Source organism: Convolutriloba macropyga, chromosome 4 (genome assembly GCF_964194025.1).
Source record: "Convolutriloba macropyga chromosome 4, txConMacr16.3, whole genome shotgun sequence".
NCBI lineage: Eukaryota > Metazoa > Xenacoelomorpha > Acoela > Convolutidae > Convolutriloba > Convolutriloba macropyga.
In genome coordinates, this window is record NC_134471.1 from 59,331,108 (window position 1) to 59,350,452 (window position 19,345).

Genomic DNA, 19,345 nt, shown 5'->3' on the forward strand with positions numbered 1-19,345 from the left:
GTTGAGCTACTAATTCCTCTTGACTTATAAGCCATTCAATTTAATGTTTAATTCAATCCTTTATTTACATAGTAAACAGCTATCGCGAACGCACATTACTCTGGTCCGCCGACAAAATGAGCCAAGCAGCGTCTAGAGACAATTTCCAGAAGGAGGCGTGCCATTTCACGACAGCTCAAGATCAAGTTTTTTGATGGATGGGATAGACTTAGCCAGCCATTTAACGAAGACGAGCTCAAGTTGACCCTCTCCGAAGCTACTGGATGCTTCAAAATTCAACAGCAACTAGACGAATCCTGCAGGATGATCAATGCCGTACAAAATTCGATCCGGTTCAAAACAAGCACACAGTAGTCCGAAAAAAGCTATTTCAAATGGGAAAAGCCGTAGACAAAGTTGAGCTGTAAAAGGTGACTGAAAGCGTGACTATGAATATGTCTTTCGGAGATGCAACACAGCACCAGTCGCAAGTTGCAAAACTACCGCAGATACAGCTACCCAAATCTGATGGCAAGTTCACTGAATGGATAGCCTTTACCGATCAATTTGATACAGCCGTGCACCTAAACACGAAATTGTCAAACAGCCAGCGACTTGTCTATTGAAAGAGTTGCCTCTCAGCTCCTACTGAAAAACTAATAAAAAGCCTATCATCAACTGACAGAAACTACGAGACGGCGAGAAATCTACTCGAGCAGCGATACAATAACGATCTCATAATTCTACGCACATTGCAAGCTAGGGCTGTTGATTTCAAGCCTGTGAGAGGAGAAAGCAAGTACTAACTACGTCTGCTACACAGTACTTTCAATGAAGTAACTCGGTCGATTCACTCACTTGGCCGAGAAGTTGATAACGACATGTGTCACTGTCTTCTTTGCACAAAATTGGATGTCGACTCTCAGAAAGCACGGGAACTCAAAAATAAAGACACTGAGTGTCTTAAATTTAACGAACTGATGACTTTTCTTGACAACAGAGTAAGATAGATAGAAATGCTAAACGATCCCTTTCCCCACTGCACGTCACTGGACGGGATGAGCGATCGCAGCAATGCTTTAAACACCCGTTTGTCGTGACTCAATGCAAGGAAAGCAATGCTCCGTGGGTTTGCTCAAAATTCAAGTACCTATCAGCGAAAGATAAGCAGTCTGCCATAACCGCCAGGAAGTCCTGTCAAAATTGCTTGAGATTCAATCACGAAAGCGATCAATATTCGTCACAATCTAGATGCAAAACATGTCAGGGTAAGCATCGTACGTTTTTACATGAGGCTTTCAATGCTACACCAGGCTCATAAGCTTGTAATTTTACTCAAAAATCCTCTCAAATGACTATCTTACCAAGTGCACGCGTTCAAGTATTTGGTAAAAACAATTAAATACACAATCTAAGAGTATTGTTAGACACGGGAGCCCATATCAATGTAGTTACAGCAAAAGCTTGCAAGACACTGGGATTAGAACCAAAAACCTTCTAATGATAGAATCATAGGGGTCAATCAGAAAGTTTCAATGCCGGTTTACGGTTCTCTCAAACTTAAAATTATTCCCAAAACAGGGGAAAATATTACTCTCAACTGCGTAGTGCTGAAGACAATTACAGCCAGCGAAAGTCCAAATCAGCCCATTTCAGAGTCTGACTGCGCGGACTTGGTCAATTATAACTTGGCTGATGATCAATTTTGGAAACCAGGCGAAATAGACATACTACTCGGTATTTCTGCATACAAACAGACATTAAAAGCACGGATACTGAAACAATGTTCTTTGTGCCTCACAGAAACTACGCTAGCCTGGACAGTTTCAAGATTAGCTAACCTAGAATCGCCAGATAAACCTAATGCAAATTTGAAGGCAATATGCCTCCTCGACAACGAAATCAAGTCCTTTACCAAAGTTTGAAATCGAAGAGCATTTCATCCAGCCATGTTCACTCTAAAAAAATTGGCGTGCATTAATCACTAGGACACGGCAACAACATCTGGCCAAAATGGAGGGCCTCAAGTTCGACTAACAATTGACCAACATGAAGCCATTTTTTATCAAGACAGTCAGTAATGGTTGCTCGACATTGGAGAATCATCTCGAAAAGCCATTTTTGGGTAATGAAGACAAGTTTCTACGAAACGCAGATGTCCAAACTCAATACACAGAATTCTTTCAAGAGGTGATTGAGACAGGACATTTAGAACCAGTGCCTGAAGGCAACCATAATCTGCCACCCGAGAAACACTTTGTGATGCCACAGCACTCAGTAGTGAAATCATGCTCTACGACTACAAAATGCAGAGCAGTTTTTAAGGTATCAGCAAAAACAACGAACGGAAGCGGAAGAAGTCTAAACGATTGCCTCCTGGTTGGTCGAAAACAACAGCCCGACCTTTTTGAGATACTGATTCAATTTGGTCTCCATCGCATTGCTTTATCAGGTGATATCCCAAAAATGTACAGTCAAATCGAACTAAACGAAAAGGACCGTAACTTTCATCACATGTATTGGCGAAGTAGTCAGAAGCAACGAATAATGAAGTACCGTATAACACGAGTCATATACTGCGTTTCTTCTTATTCGTACCACGCCATCAGGGCGCTACGTGATACAGCAAAAGATGCTCCATCAATTCATTGCAAAAATTCATTACTCAACTCATTTTGTGTTGATGACCTTCTTGTTGGCGGTGGCACAAAAGAGCAAGTCATTGGCCTGTCCAAAGACATTACAACTAATGTAGAACATTTTTGGGGATGTCTACTCGCAATTGGGCATGGAACTCGCATGAGATTTGTATCAACTGGTAGCTTAAAACAGACACTTTCTACTTCAACAGACCACAAATTCAGTGCAGCATCGTTACTATGAATCTGCCCGGAGACGAAGAAACAGTTATTGAGTGTCCATCAGTCGAACTTGACGATTTTCAAAAATCGGCTTTTCAACAATTAGTGGTCAACCTTGACTGTAAAAAACTAAGTGAAATCCAGTTGGTGGACTCCCACGCTGATAACCATGCGATTCCCCATGTTTGCCTGATTAATTCAATGCAAATTTTATTCGGGCTTAATCAAAAAAATTAATCAAAAATCCCGCCAAAAGGCGAAAAAACGGTCAAAATTGAGGTCGACAAAAATTTGCAAAGAACGCCCATTGTCGACATCCGAAATGTTGTTTCTCAAAGTCATCCGAGCTTTCAGAACCTGAAAATAACTAGTCAAGCACAGAGAACCAAAAATCCGAAAAACAAAAATTAGTGGTCAAGCTGGGGGACAAAATTTTCACAACTGAAAAATTTGGTAGCGAGAAACTATACCATTCGAAAACTCAACCATGCCCAATGCTTTTTGGTCAAAAATTTTCCAGGTCCAACAAACTTTTGTTCTACAAAAGAACGCGAAGCCACAGCAAAAAAACTGGTCAAAATAAAGAAGCTAAGAAATCAATTTTTACTTTATCTAACAAAAAATTTTGATAGATTCAGTTAACAGAAACTTGCCCCATCCCGAAAACGTTTATATAACCACCAGAAGAGCAATATCTAGCAATATGGGTATTATATTTGACCCTTTCGGTCTCCTAACACCAGTAACGCTTCAATGCAAAATTTTTTTCCAAATGACTTGGGAACATGAAATTGGATGGCATGATGATGTTGGGGCAACCATTACTGACCAATTTAAAGCCTGGATGACCGGATTACATCATTTATCTGAGCTAAGTATACCACCTTTTGTGGCCAACTTCGCTTATTGACAAAATACAACTTCACTTATTTACGACGCTTCTGTAAAAGCGTACGGAGCTGCTATATATGCCCGATCACTGGGAGTATCTCAGACCAAGTCTACCTTCCTTTGTTCCAAGTCCAGATTGGCGCCCAGAAAAAAACTTAGCATGCCGAGATTTGAACTGTGCTCAGTGGTTCTTGGAGCGCAGATGACACAAGCAGTTCAGACAACTGTAAACCAAAATGGATTTACTGAAATATATGCATGGAGCGACTCAACAGTTGCCTTGGCTTGGTTTATTTCTACCCCTAGTAGATTCTAAGCATTCATAGCTAACCGTGTGGCCAAAGTCCAACAAATAATTCAACCAGAAAATTGGAAATACGTGCCAAAGAAGAAAATCCAGCCGATCATACTACCCCGCGGTGCCAGCAAAACAGCTTTCATCCCTTGAAATGTGGTGGGAATGCCCACAATGGCTCTCTGATGGAAACCTGACTATCCCAAAAGAACTAGAAATTCTTCAGTCTACAGAAGTAAAGAAGGAACTAGTGCGGAGCCAAATATTAACACTGGATTCGGGCACTATTCCCGAACCTCTGGGGGATGAAAACGACCCGCTCAATGATCAAAATACTGAGCAGTCGAATCACCAAATCGACCAATTATTCCCTATTGAACGTTACGGAAGTCTCGACAAAGAAGAGTAGCAAAGAAAGTTTGCTTACATTTTCTTACAAAGCCAATCGAGAGAAAAGAATTCAAACGACAAACATTAAATATGCTTGTTAGAGATGTGCAGAAGAAAAACGATTGTTACATTCAGGCTTAAAACGTAACAGTTCTGCATACGCGTCAGAAGTTCTGGATAATTCGAGGGAAATCGTTAACAAGGTCTATAGTTGGAAACTGCATCACATGTTTTCGGTTTAATGGCCGTAACTTTTCTCAACTCTTAGGCGACCTACCACAAGAACGAATCAACCCTGCTCCACCAGTCAGTAACGTGGGCATAGACTTCGCCGGTCCAATGCCTGAGAGATGTGACAAGACTGAAGCAAAATGTTATTTGTTAGTCTTCGTACGCTTCGTTACAAAAGCCATTCATTTGGATGTCACTAAAGCGTTGGATACACAGAAATGTATGGAAGCTATCAGACGATTCATATCGCGACGAGAATGCCCAGCTCACATATTTTCGGACAACAGTACAAACTTTATATCATTGAATGACCTCATAAAACTCAAAAGGATGCTGAAAGAAATCGGGAACTGATTATTTACCTCAAGCTATGCTAGATTTAGGTATTAAATGGTCAACAATTCTAGCCAAAGCTTCACATTTTGGTGGACTGGTCAAATCGATGAAGCTATTGCTGTTCAAAACAATAGGAACAACAGCTAACCTCTATTTGGATTAAGTATATACAATGCTACGCCGAGTCGAAGCCATACTTAACTCGAGACCGCTCACAGTTGTCTCAGATGATGCGAAAGACAGTCATCCCTTAAACCCCGCCATGCTCTTAACCGGCTTTCATAATAATAAATTGGCTTTGGTTGTTCCTCCAGTCCCAAAAACAAAAGACGAAGATCCAAAAAAGCGCTTTCAATACTTGCGGAAAGTCATTGCAGAATGTTTGAAGAAATGGACAACTGAATATTTATCCCACTTGCAGACCAGATCAACGAACATGGCCGAAAAGCAGAACCTGATAAAAGGAGATTTAGTGTACATCACAGATGACAACAGTCCTCCCTTATCATGGCCTCTGGGAATTGTGCATGAAACATATACAGAAAATGACAGTTTGTTCAGAGTAGCCAAAATCAAAACAAGCCAAACTCAATCCGGAAACTCAGAAGCTCTGGAAGATGGTCCTGCAGAAAGGAGCCAACTCGATCCCGCCTGCCGTCCTTCCCACGAGCACACTTTCGGTACCTGTGTACCTGGACACGTGAAGCCTTGACCACTGGCAGTTGCACTCTCACAAGCCGCACTTGGCAATGTCTAAACTTGGTCCAAATATGGTTTTTCTTGCGATAAGATTGAATAGCGGTTGATGCTATCAAAAACTGACATATGATCTGAAGTAATTTTTATTTGAATATTTTTTGATACCATACATAAACGGAGGTGGCAATGTATAAACATATAAATACTCAACGCATGTAATGACTTTTGATTTACTCTCTAGGGCTGATCTTTGTTTAGTTTTGTAAACACACGCAAAATTTCTCGCTTAAAATTCACTCGCTTTGTTCACTCGCTACTAATTCCTCTTGATTCATAAGCCATTCAATTCAATATTTAATTCAATCCTTTATTTACATAGTAAACAGCTATCGCGAACGTACAAGGTTTCTAAATCAGGAATTTTTGAGTCCTAAGTTTTTCTTCTGAGCATCATTTTAAATGTGGAATTCAAAGTCTGAGCTTAGCTACATAACTATATTGAAGTTGCTCACAACGAGCGGAGAAAAATTATCAGTTTTCCTAACCAATCGTGCCCCCGGAAGATATTTTGCCCAGAAAATTGCGGTTACCAAAACTTTGGTTTTCGAATTTACTTTAATTTTGATCCCTGGAAGTAGAAATTAATGCAACATAGATGTTGCTCCAACAATGGTGTTATTGGCCCTTGTCAGTTTCTCTATTGATGTAATTTGAGAGCATTAAAAGTTTTTCTGAACGTGACATAAAAAATCGTTCAGGTCGATCAAAAGTGCGTGACATTGTAATGCGTTTAATTGTAATAATAAAGCAACTAAAGCAGAAGTTCGTTGCTGAACTGAGAACACTACAGTTGTTGTTTACGCTTTGAATGATCGGTCATTTGAGGCCATTGCTTTTGCATCTGTTTGTTGTGCATGAACAAAATCAAAAATATTAATATCAAAGTTTGCAACTATTTGAGGTGGAGTATGCAACTTGGCAAGATCTATGGTCAACACTTATCCGTGTTTACTGTGATTTTGTTGCTGTAATTTGTACCAATTTATCTTGCTTTTGACATGTAAGTTTAAGTAAACAAAAAACTGTTTTTGATAGGCTACTATTAGTAAACAAATAGCGGATTACGTCCTTTGATTTGTCAAAAACCTGAATTAATTGCATTATTCAACTACTGGAATTCATTGACAAACATTAGGTAGGAGCTATCGATTACTTTACTTATAATCAGATTATCCTTAACCAGAGCGGATTTATTAACCAAATCAAACCCCTTGCCATTACGTAAATTCAAGCTAATTCATACTGACATTTAAATAGAAGGATGAAGCTAGCAATTTTTGGAGCTACTGGATTATGTGGGAAAAACTTAGTGGAGGTTTCGGTGAACGAAGGCTACGAAGTGAAGGCACTTGTGAGAAATCCAGCAAAACTGGATGATATTAAACACGAGAAACTGCAAGTAGTAAAATCGGATATTTTTGACGTGGACTTTGTGGCCAAAGAGTTGGAAGGTTGTGATGCTATTTTGTCATGTCTGGGAGCTGTGCCGACTTGGAGGTGGAAAACCGAATTACTCTATAGTACTTCCATAAAGGTAAATTAAGTCGATACTAGACTACTACACAGAAGTGGAACAATTAATAATGAGTATCGAAAAGCAGCAGTCTCATAGAAAAACAATTCAAACCATTGCTATTACATGAATGCGTACGCGAATTTTGTATGACATTAACCCATTGAATTAATGGGGACAGTTTTCAGATTTGCGTTTACAGCTGTATTTAACTGATACCAAAACTAAAGTCCGTGTATGATTTTATCTTGTAGTTAACATCTCTGGGTTGATTTTTCTTTGTCATAAAGCTATGTAGAAAATTTATAACATAGATACACACTCGATGAAAAATTTTGCGAGCCCATTTGTAATCAACTAGAAGATTTATAATTACTTTACCAGGAGCGCTGATCAATTAGCGGCGAAAAAGTATTCTCTGGTTTCCATTTTCAATAACTTTTGTTTTTGTTCCAATAAAATTTCTTTTGTCATTCAAGCGAGTAATTTACTGGTAACGAAATAAAAACTAAACTAGCGTTTTCTTCACTTTTCTTTGCTTTGGATTTTTTCTGAAAAATAGCAAGCTCTTTTGATTAATTGAATCTTGCAAAAGTTTTTCAAAAAATGGTTTCTTCCGTAAAGTTTTTCCAGAAAAATCTTCAAGAATTTTTTAAAGTTTGACTTTGAAAACATAAAATAAATTTTGTAGTTTTTTCTTTTTATCGACACTGTTATGCTGCCTGTTGTCTTTGGCTTTTGTCAAGAGCTTATAAAGCTCATCATGCCACGAATATGCGGTTGTAGTATTTTTTGTGGGTTGTGATCAAGAGAATTTATTCTGGTCAAAATTTTCATGCTGTATTGGGATTTTATTCGACCAAATGAATTGCAGAGAAAATTTGTGAAAGAAATGTAAACTTATCTGCTCCAAATTTCCGTAACAGGTAAAATGTTTCGATTATTTTAAATAGCCGCGTCAGTAATTCCAGGCTGCTCTTAATGCTCTCCTAATATTTTTACTTTGTCTATCAGATTTTTGTTTCGTCTTACCCTGACATTATTTCTGCTTTCAGGTCAATGGCTTGACTTACTTCACTCTAAGAAATGATTTGTGAACTCACTTATGGAACTTTAAATTTTATGAACATTTACTATTTAAAGATCAATAGTGTGCTTCTAAGTGGTGCCAAACTTTTATGCCCTAATTAGACTAACTGAGTATTAGTCTTGAGTTTTTGATTTTGAATATCAATTTTGAGAAAGCTGATTTAGGGCTTTTTTCTTTTAGACCGTATGTGTCATAAAATTGACATTACGCATCTAACCCAAAAAATCTAGTGGTCTAAAGGACTTTTGGTCAATCTGCCTATCTTGTTTCTTTAGTTGATTGAATTCATGGAAGGCCACAAGCGCCTATCGCGGCTATTTTCCGGCAATCTGCCGGCTACGCTTAAACTTCACAAAATGAATTCAACTGCAAATGTTTGAGATCTGACTTGAGAGTAGGTCGAATGCGCAAATTTAAAATTGTTTAATGTCGTTTCAGAACTCGTACATAATTTTAGATCTCTAGCTATTTTGTGTTAAGCTAGATAGTCTAAATCCAGTTATGGTCCCGAACCAAACTCTTTATTTGAATGTTAGAGTAAGGTTCTTATTTCTTATCCTATCTCGATAAAAATTCAAATCAGAATTTTTTATCAAGTTTCACACTGTTATCGTTCTTTCAAACAGCTCACTGAAGTTCAGTATAACTTCATGGATTTTCTCAGTTAGAAGTATTTGTCTCTTTGGTAGGAAATTGATTTTTCAAACCACCAGTTTCTGTCAGAAAGTGATGGTGAATTTAGCGGAACAATTAAGTTTATTTATTAATAGCCGCACAGCGATAGCTGGGGCTATTATTGGCCTTCTCTTGGTTTTTTTTTATTTCGTCGTCATGATTTTTGTTACGACCATATGACGTCACAGACACTTTTTGTTCATTCATTCATGCAATTTCAACTGAATTGCATGTGTGACGTCATTTTCCGCTCTTAGTGGAGCGAGTTCTTTTGTTCATGCGCGTGATTAAATTTTTGGTCACACTTGACTTACCTCACTCTCAAAAATGACTTCCTCACTTTGAAATTGACTTTTATTTACTTTAATTCAAAGAGATAAGGTCAAATGAGTGTGTGTCACTCTAAATGAAGGTTATTTGAGATCAGCTAATAGAGGCAGCAATAACTTTACAGATTTTTAATCAAGATATAACAGATCAGCCTTCAATGAAAAGACAAATTTTTTTGGTCTGTCTTTACTGTTTTATTTAGACTGCCGATCTACGAATCTATTGCGACTATTTTCTGGCAATCTGCCAGCTATGTTTTTGGTTTTGCAGAAAATTGTTTAATGGTAATTTTTATTCATGTGCTTTTTATTAGGGTTCACTTTTGCGCGTAAACTACGCGTCTAAGTTAGAAGACGCAGATAATTCTTTGAAGCTTAGATGTTCGGCTTTCAAAAGTTGGATTTTTCTTCAAACGCTTCGAAAAATTGTTTTTGAGGTTGCGTTAATGATAAGAAGACAAAAAATAGTTGTATGTAGACAATTTTCTTAAAAAATACACGTGCTTTCTTTAAAGACTCTTGTCACGCCCCTATTTCGTGCTATATAGTTACGTGATGATTTCCCTTAAATATCCATTTAAAGTTCTAAAATTTAGTTCATATTCAGATAGTTTTCATGGCCATATCTAGTCCGTATCTCGTATTTCCATCTAGGCCTGTAACCTTTGATTTGTTTATCTTCATTAAAAACAACCCTAGATGGACAGATTAATGATAAACATATTCCGTACCCAAGAGCCTTATTTTTAACATATTAATTTCCGTGAAGATGAATTAATATAATTCGTAAGAAGTTTTGTACTTGGTAAAGTAATTATGGTAATAGAGTAGGTGCTAATACGGAAATTGTATATGTACTTAACAAACATCGAGACGAACAAAACCCGAAAGTTGTCCGACTTGAAGATCTGTAATTTTTTTGCGAAGGAGCAATACATCTTGAGGTACAACTCTTCGGCACCTACGATCAGTTAATAATTATATCTCAAATTTTTAGTAAAATTCACAAAACTTCTATTTGAATTTTCTTTATAAATTTGGATAAAATAATTAGAGATTGAGCTGGAAAACTTTTATCCAAATTCATAGCCAAGTTACAGCAGACTCTGACAGAACTTGAATATAGCAGTGGAAAGCTATTAAAATACAAGGCAACTAGTGGAGATATCATGCATCTGAACTGCTCAATAAAAATCTATTCCTAGCTAATTGTCTTCAAATTATAACAGCTAAAATCACACTATGAAGGAACCATAATAAGTCCTTGTAAAATGACGATTACTCGTGTTAATTACAGCAATTATTAACCTTCGTAACGCCGAGATAGAAACTCTAAAAGTTAGTGCGTAGCATGGAGCTGTTAATTGTTTCTTAGTTAAACGGACGAAAATTCCGATTAATTATTTGACAAATTTGACGTTTTCTATTACTTGATTCTTTCCTTCATTTCTTCCACTTGATTACCTGAAGAAGCTTCAGACAACATCCAGCACAACTGCAAGCAAGACAATAATGCAGAAAACAGTAACAGAGGAAAGAATGGGTGTAAACTGTTTTTCTGTCTTTGGAGCCTTACTGTAACAACAACTCAAAAGTGTTTGAATGGCCAATAACTGAACCAAACTCAATCACAGCTGATTCAGCGGACAGAGACAACACAGGGTATTTACAAATGCAAATTTTCCGAGTAACTGAGCTCGTGAAGTTAACTTTTGGTGCTTTGTTTTTGTCAATTTATAAATAAAACATTCTCCCCGCTATAAATATTTGCCGTGCTTCCCTCAATTTTATGAACATATCGAAGGAAATAACATCAATTAAACGCATATTACTAGAACACACGCTCAGAAAGTAACCGCTTTCTCATCCTCAATTAATAAAGCTATTGTAATTTATGAGCTAGATAACGACGATAGACGTGTTGTACTTTATTGGATAGCTGAAAGTCTAAATCAAAAGGCAAAAAAGTTTGGTCTTATCGGAAACAAACTTCAATCTAACAGTAATATTGACCTTTTTAATGTCATCACTTATTACCATATAACCTCAGAATATGCTAAATTATTGAAACCATAGTTTGAACATTGATTAAGAAAGAGCAAACAGAATTTTAAAAAATCAGCTCCGGTTGTGAATGAATCAAACGGCGGCTTCGAACATTATTCCGTTGCCTATCTGAGTGCAGCTTGCACAAGGCTTTTGCGGTCTTGGTCCCCACGAATTTTCCTAGTCTAAAGGTCACTCTTTAATGCTGAGACTTCGGCAGCCCTTAAGGCTTCAACGTTATACAGTCTGACGATTCCACCTGAGCTTTAGGCACTAATTTCATAAGTAGCCCGTCTTTATTAATTTTCGAGCAAATTGTTTTTGTAGTTTTCTTTTCTGACTTATTGTGATACTCATTAAATGACTAGGATAATGATTTTCACGTCATTTACATGTGCTAACCGAATTATCTCCTCATTAAGTAAGTTAAGTGTGCCAGTCAATACGAAATAGGACTGATTAATCAAAAAGTATATAATTCAAAACGCTTAATAAGCAAAATCGCACTCACACAAATCAACATCACGCTCTTTTCTGGATCAGAAACTAACAATTTTAACGAGTTCGAACTATCAATAACGGGAGCAATCGGAATCGCAGGAATTGCAGCATCGCAACAATCGAATTTTCTCCAATTGCACTTGAAAGGATATGCCCTTTTTAACCATACCAGAGGCTCTGAGAAACGGGTTCACTCAAGCTGACTTGAGAGACATCAGATACCATGAAAAATTGTTTATTAAATTTTGCTTATAAAGCATATCCGGCGCCCGTAACTGAAGTTGCACCAGCAGGAGCTGGTGACATTGAAGCTATCAGGTTTGCTCTAGAAACAGCAGCATGAAACTCTGCCCTTGAAATGTCAGAAAATTGTAAAAGGATAGGAGAATTGTGTTACAACAATAGGTGCTTGGTATGGAATAAAAATGCCCGACAAATCAACATTCCCCACAAGGGTTGTAACATCTGTTGAAGCACATTAAAATGTGGACATACCATGTTTAGCGATCTCATTATAGTTAGAGCTGATTTACAAAGTTGTCAGTACCTTCCAGCAAAGGATCAATGTAAAACTGCCTGATCCACTTGAACATTTAATAGATTCTGTACCAAACTCTGGCGATTTACCAAATCATAAAACTAGTACAGAAGCAAACCTCGAATTTTTGAAAAAAAGTTGTCTTTCTTGTCACAATCATTGTCTTCATCGGAAACTTAACCTTATATATCCTATTTCTGTAATTTAACCATAAAGTAGACTTTGTACAACGTATGATACCAAAAAATGTTTCCGTGCCAGAACATCTGCAGCCGTAGTGGCCAACCTTACGAAACAACTCAAGAAGCCACCAACAGTCATCTGCTCAGATGACATGGGAACTTTTAAACGCCAACACAGACGAGACTCCACGCCTGCAACATCCACAATGTCCTTCTACACCATTGAACGATTCGATTCGAGACAAGACAAAAAAGACCAAAAAGCTCAAGCCCAAGCGGAAAGTACGCTTTGAGTTCTTGAAAGTCTGAAATAGTTCGACAAGTGTTAATCTTATATCCCATTAAGTGTCATCTTAGCCATTCAGTTCCTTCAACCAATGCTTTAAGCAGTCAAATCATTGTTAAAAATCAAGTAACTAGCCTGTGCTTTAAAACAATCATCCAACCTGTATACCTATTCATGCGTCTTTTAAGTTTAGAGCCTTTATTCACTGTCATTATCATTAATTTTTCCAGTACTAATTCCATTCTCTTCTATCAGCTTTAACTTTAATTAATTGTCTATTTTTTCCACTCAGAGTTACAGCCTTATCTGCTCTTGTCGTAACTTTGATAACCTTAACCTCTATTTCCAATTGTCTAAATTTAAATCTTATTTCTTGAAAAATGTTTAGTTGAAAAATGTTTAATTGTCTTTAACCTCAATGATTTCGTGTATATCTCTTTTCTGAGAAAATAAATTGGATGGCTCTAACAAAAACATGTGTATAACTTTATATCAGTGCAGATTATATTTATTTTATAGAAAAATTGTAAACCCAGTTCCTTTAAATTTTTCTTGGACAATTTTCATAGAGTCCTGTAGTGTCAGTCCACATTTTGTGCCTCTTAGTTACATGATGATTTCCCTTAAATATCCATATAAAACACTATGATTTAGTTCATATTCAGATAGTTTTCAAGGCCATATCTAGCTTGTATCCATCTAGGCCTGTAACCTATTTTTTTGTTTATTAAAAACAACCGCAGATAGGCTAATTACTGATAAACATATTACGCACCCGGGTAAAATTTAGTGCGTAACAACTCCTTTTTAATTGAATTTATAGCACAAGAACCGAATATTGGTTTTTCATCGGAGCTTTTGATAGGCTCTCTCGAAAAAAGGTGTGAGAATGCTGAAATTTTTTGAATAGAAATTGTTTTAATTATTAGCCGCCGTCAGCCTATCAATAGCTATGATTTAGGCGCTCTAGATTTTTTACAATCCTTTGAATCTGAATTTTATTTGGGCTCTGTCTCGTTTTTAAGATCAGTTCACACGTTTTCATCATTTTTGATGTCAAATTGGAGTATTGATTTTGGTCACCTCGACACAGGAAGCGGAGCGAAAAAGAGTGGCGCTGAGGTGTTCAAATCCTTCTCTATTTTTAACAATGCCCAGATTTTGTTCAGTCAATTGAATTTCCTCAAATTGTTTTTACAAAAATCTGCTATTTTAAAAAAAAATTAATTGCTCTTGAACAACGTTTTAAGCAATTATTGTAAACGTATGCGTCTTTTTTATGCAAAATTTTTGCTCGACCGTTGTTGCGCTTTTGTCCTAGAACATTTTTTGACTTCTTCTGTGACTTTTGCACGCTTCACTTCTTCATTTTGAGTAATTTCAATTGTTTGTTGCTATATAAAAGCGCTGGTGAGCGTTTGAACATCGAAGACGTAGCTAAGTGGTTAAGATGTCAGACTGTTATCCTTGAGGTGGCGGGTTCGAGCACCTATGAGGGCAGTGTTTTTGCACCCATGAAAAAATTTCTAAATTACACTCCTAAATTAAATTGCCCCTGCCTGTTGTTCGAGAACAATTCAGCGTTTTTTTTTATTCGAGACTTATTCAGCAGATTCGCGCAAAAACATTCAAGGTCAAAAGAAACAGTAAACTAATGAAGCCCAGCCACTAAGACTTAATGTTCAAAAACTTAATGCCTTAAGTTTTCGAAGTTCTTGAGAGTATCTTGCCGTTTGTTTATGGTACTCCAACTTATAGGTTTGATGCACCATTTTTAGAATCTAATGAAACTCCGGATTAAATTAGAACAACAGGTTTTGACAATTGGAAAAAAATAGATTGTCAATTTTTCCTTTGATTTTGCTAACCATTTCAACCCTAACATCCTTTAGATGGGTCAACGGCAGCTATTTTCCTGCAATTTGCCGGCTATGTTTCTTACATATCGATTCAACAATCAATAATGACAGATTGAATCAAATAAATTGAATTGACTTCGAAAGAAATAAATAATGATTTGTCGAGCTTTTCATGTAATCGGCAGAAACGTTTGTTCAATTATCCCCTTCTGATAGGCATCTACACATTTTATACTTTCCAAGTTTCGAGAAGTTACTTGTCAAATGACGAGTTGGAACTTTAGCTGCGAACGCGCATTGCTGATCCGCTTTGCTTTTTTCTACACACTCACTTCAGGTAAAAATAGTGTTTTCTTACATAGACTAAATGACATTTTAACTGTTGCAGGCGATAACAGATGCAGCTAGGAAAGCGGGAGTGAAGCGAGTGATCTGTCTGACTGGAGCAAGACAGGTGCCAGACCCTCAGAAGAGAGAGTGGTGGCTGATCCGCTGGTTCGATTGGGCCATCATGCGACCCATAATGGACGATATGATCCGGATGGAGAGCCACCTCAAGGTTTGAAACTGTAATCGACCAAACATTTTTAATAGGTTGGAGAGCATCCGAATGTACGATAGAATGTGAACTTGAATGTTGCTGAGACTGCTCAATTAATATCAGAAACTTTGATTTTTCGTCTAGGTTTATTGCAGTTTAGGTGGTTGTTTATCAATTCAGATTTAGCCTGTTTTGTTTGTCAACTTCTTGGTATTGTTTACGTAGGCTAGATTGGCAGAAAATGACAAAATTATATTGAAATTTGATGGTTATCTTATACTTGAGCATTTTTTGAGTATAGTTGTGTAATTGGTTTTCAGTGTTTCAGGATAATTGTCAAGATTTGGACTACACAGTATTGAGGCCAACTGGCTTCTGCAAAACAGAGCCCTGGACTGGGGAGGCAGTTGTCATACCTGACATTTACTTCACTCCCGAAGACTCCGGCTGGATTCCCTACAAAAAGGTACATGACATTAACTGCGTGCACACGTAAAATGTTACTGATATGAAAAATTTTTTATTTGCCAACAAATTGTTTCAAAATGCAAATCCAATTGCAACGGTTGTAAATATTCCGAGTGTAGAAAAAGTCGCAATCAAAGGAGAACTATTTAAAGAGGGGGTGCATAATCATTTACAGGCTGTTTGCTGTCTTTATTAGATTACTTGTCAAAAATCGAAACTCGTTTTCTGAATGTTGAAAAAGATCTAAAAAAAAATGAGGATGTTGATGATTTTTGCGGTGTATCGTTCAGTCAATAGATCATCCAAGCACCTCTCATGGCGAAGCTGCAAATGAGAATGCTGCGAGAGGTACAAACTGCTACGCGCAGATTAATTCGAGAAGCATGCTTCGGGGAAAACCAGAGCCGCGCAAGTGATGCTATGCTAGTGCGAGTTCAACAAAAATGAAGTTATTCGGCGCATATTTCTTGGATAAAGAACAAAGAGTGTCAGATAACAGTTCATAAGCAGATCCGCCTTCTGCGATTAAAGAACGCCCTGGACATATAGGAAGTCAACTGGTATGATGTTTACTAGCTCGCATTAAAATGAATTAAGAAGCACTATGGTGAACCACAATGCGGTTACTCAGCGATTACCTCAAAAGTATCTGTCGATGCTGCGCGACCAACGAGAACATATGGGAAAACATATCGACGTACTTGCGAAGTGTCAGCCATTTTTTCACGGTTGTGACAGCGTATCAAGCATGTTAGCGCACTGCGTTGTCCGAATTATTGAGCGAATCTTTGCTTGCGATTGATCTTTTGACTTGAAGCAGTTGTAAACTATCAGTGTCAAAAAGCGACCATGGCTGGCTCTTGACTTAAATGGTGTACCTAGTTAGATGATCCGCGAACAAAAAGAAAACATTCCGCATAAGGGTTTTCAGCAACCTGTGTTCAGAACTTCGTCGAGGACCTCAAAAATTATGGCTGTCAAGTTTGCAAGAGCCAAATTTCGAGATTCTCTTGGGAGATTGACACTACGCTGCGGAAGGCCGCAAGCAGGCCGGGAACCCGAGAGCTTCTCGTGATATATCAACATGCTCGGGTAGCCCTGAAGTGTCACCATTAGTGACCGAGAGGATCTTGGAGACATCCAAATGTAAACGAATTGTACAGTGGACATGCGCGAGACCAATAATATTGAGGATTGAGAGCTACTCAAAAATGTCCGTCGGCAGAAACAGCATGGCATTAGAGGTTAAATGTCTCGTCTAGACTTCAGCTTCGTGCAACGCAAAAAGTGAATTTGATCTGCAGTATTGTCCAGAAGAAAGTGGCACGGAAAACTGTCAAATGAAAGATCAGAAAGAATTCGAACGTTGTATGGTCGAGTTGTCACCAGCTAGATTGCACTGTCGCAAAGTGTAGGTTTCGCGTCGAGCTTCAAGCTTATGAAATTGTGTTGAAATGTGTAGATTCTTCGAGATAGCTGACTTTGCTAGGATTGTATGAAAACCACTTCGCGTGTAACTAGACGTAAGTAGCATCTACGAAAGACGCAACACTTTGATCTCGAACTCGGGAAGTTCGGTCTGAGTGCCGTTCGTTCAAGAATTGTCAAATGTTTGTCGATTTCTTGTAGCGGACCACTTGATTAAAGCCCGCGGAGGGTATCCGATGACCATTACATCTCGCGAGACAGTGAAATATCTTAATAGTTTGTTTAGGCTTGTATTGTGAGTTTTTTGTTTTTATAGAACACTCAGAGCGTCTTTTTGGTACCAATATTTGCTTCAAATTTAAACAGCTATTTTCAACTGAATGTGATCAATATGAAAGTTAAGGAAATGTATATCACGTATTTTTAGAATGCTAGTGTAATATTTAACGAGTCAGAAGTGCTTATGTTGTTGATTATGTTGCAGGTTGTTCTGATGATGTTGGAGGCTCTGAAAGAGAACAAATGGGTACATGGCCACATCTACTGCTCAATGCCTAACGGTTTTGACAAGGTCACTAAATAATCACAATATTGACCTATACTAGAATAGAATTTATTTCGTTACTATGCAGAATTATTAAAAATTGAAATTGTGTATTGATTAGATTATTTGCTAATAAATTTGTATTCATTATTATTTGAAGTTCTTCACATTTTTGCTCTTAGTAAATCATTGCTCCGTCTTCATAATATCTGCGCGTAATAGCGTGAAAAGCTACTTTTAGGTTGCTTTTTGTTGTATCTTGACCCGACTTCATATTTTTTAGAATTTTTGCATATATTGGCGCCATGGATGGATATGGATTATGGATATGAATCGAATAAAGCCTCTGGTAGAATTGAAGTCGCACTGTTTTTTCCTCATTGATTGTGAATCAATGACCACTTGAATTTGATCACGTGAATCAATGACCCTGAGTTGGCGACGAGAGGGTTATTTTTAAAACAGCGGTCTAGTGTTGTTTGTGTTCACTGATACCGGTAGCACTATTTACTCTTAGCTTTAAATGCGGGTGTAGTTTTTTATTAAATTTTTCGTTCTTATTCTGCCACTTTTATATTCCCTCTGATGTGAGATAAGTATCAATTTCAAAAAGCTAACCGCTTGCTATTCGTTTGAGAGCAGTTCGCCCGACGTTAGTTGAGTATGTTTATCTATATTTTTCAAAGGCTTTCATCAATCATATTCTGTGTAACGATTCAATTTATATCGATTCCATTTCGACGCATCGTTCCTAAATTTTCTTTGGCAAAGTAGTTTTAGAAGCAGTTCGTAGCAACATCTAATTAGTCAAAATGTTTTCAACTGTGTTGCTGTAGGTAAATTATCAAAATAATTTTGAATAGTTGATTTTCAGTTGTTTTTGCTAATTTTAGGGCGTATTTTTTACCATAAAATTTTTGCTTCAAAATTGTTTACCCTAAATCAGGTAGTGTTTAATAGTAAAAGAGAATATTTTCCTCTGTTCGCGAAAATGTTTTTTTTTTGCAAATGTCTATACGAATATAGACTTGTGGCTATACGAAAACGATGTGAAAGAAGTTTATTTGGTTCCGCGATTAAACGGCGAAATTGATCGTTCGTTCCCTAATTATTACCGGGTGTACTTTATAATATAGTTGCCTTTTTTGAAATGTTAGCAACTAGTTAATTCCAGATGTTCTTGTGTTTGATGCTGTCTAACGTTTTTTTTTTTCAACTTGCGTTCATGAGTTTTCATTACATCTGTTGAAGGCCAACATGTTAGCTTTTAATTTTTTTTTTGTGCTGATGCTTGATTGCTAATTGCTGTCGAAGAGAGGCAATTATTGCAAACGTTTGTGTCTTTTATACGACTCTCAAGGAGTATTGGTATTCTGCAGGTTTTTACGACTCGAAGAGTATTGAGATCCGACATGTTTTTTGTTTTAGTTGACGCAAGTTTGTTCTTGACTTGAAATTTTTTGAAATAGGCAGGTTTAATTGAACGATTTTGTTTGCACGACTCTTGGAGTTATTTCCCGTATTCTACGGCTTTGTTTTTTCAGCGGACGCAAGTTTTGTCATGACTTGAACTTTTGACTTCTCTTTTCGAACATTGACTTCT

At 37.3% G+C, this 19,345-nt stretch overlaps 1 protein-coding gene across 1 annotated transcript; it reads left to right on the forward strand.

Annotated features, from left to right (window-relative positions):
• The first annotated feature begins 6,430 nt into the window (after positions 1-6,430).
• LOC142338569 (flavin reductase (NADPH)-like) lies at positions 6,431-17,895 on the forward strand. Its single transcript, XM_075388367.1, has 4 exons — positions 6,431-7,276; positions 15,150-15,320; positions 15,631-15,768; positions 17,683-17,895. Exons 1-4 carry the CDS (start codon positions 7,004-7,006, stop codon positions 17,779-17,781), a joined length of 681 nt encoding a protein of 226 aa, XP_075244482.1. The 5' UTR covers positions 6,431-7,003; the 3' UTR covers positions 17,782-17,895.
• Positions 17,896-19,345: the final 1,450 nt, after the last annotated feature.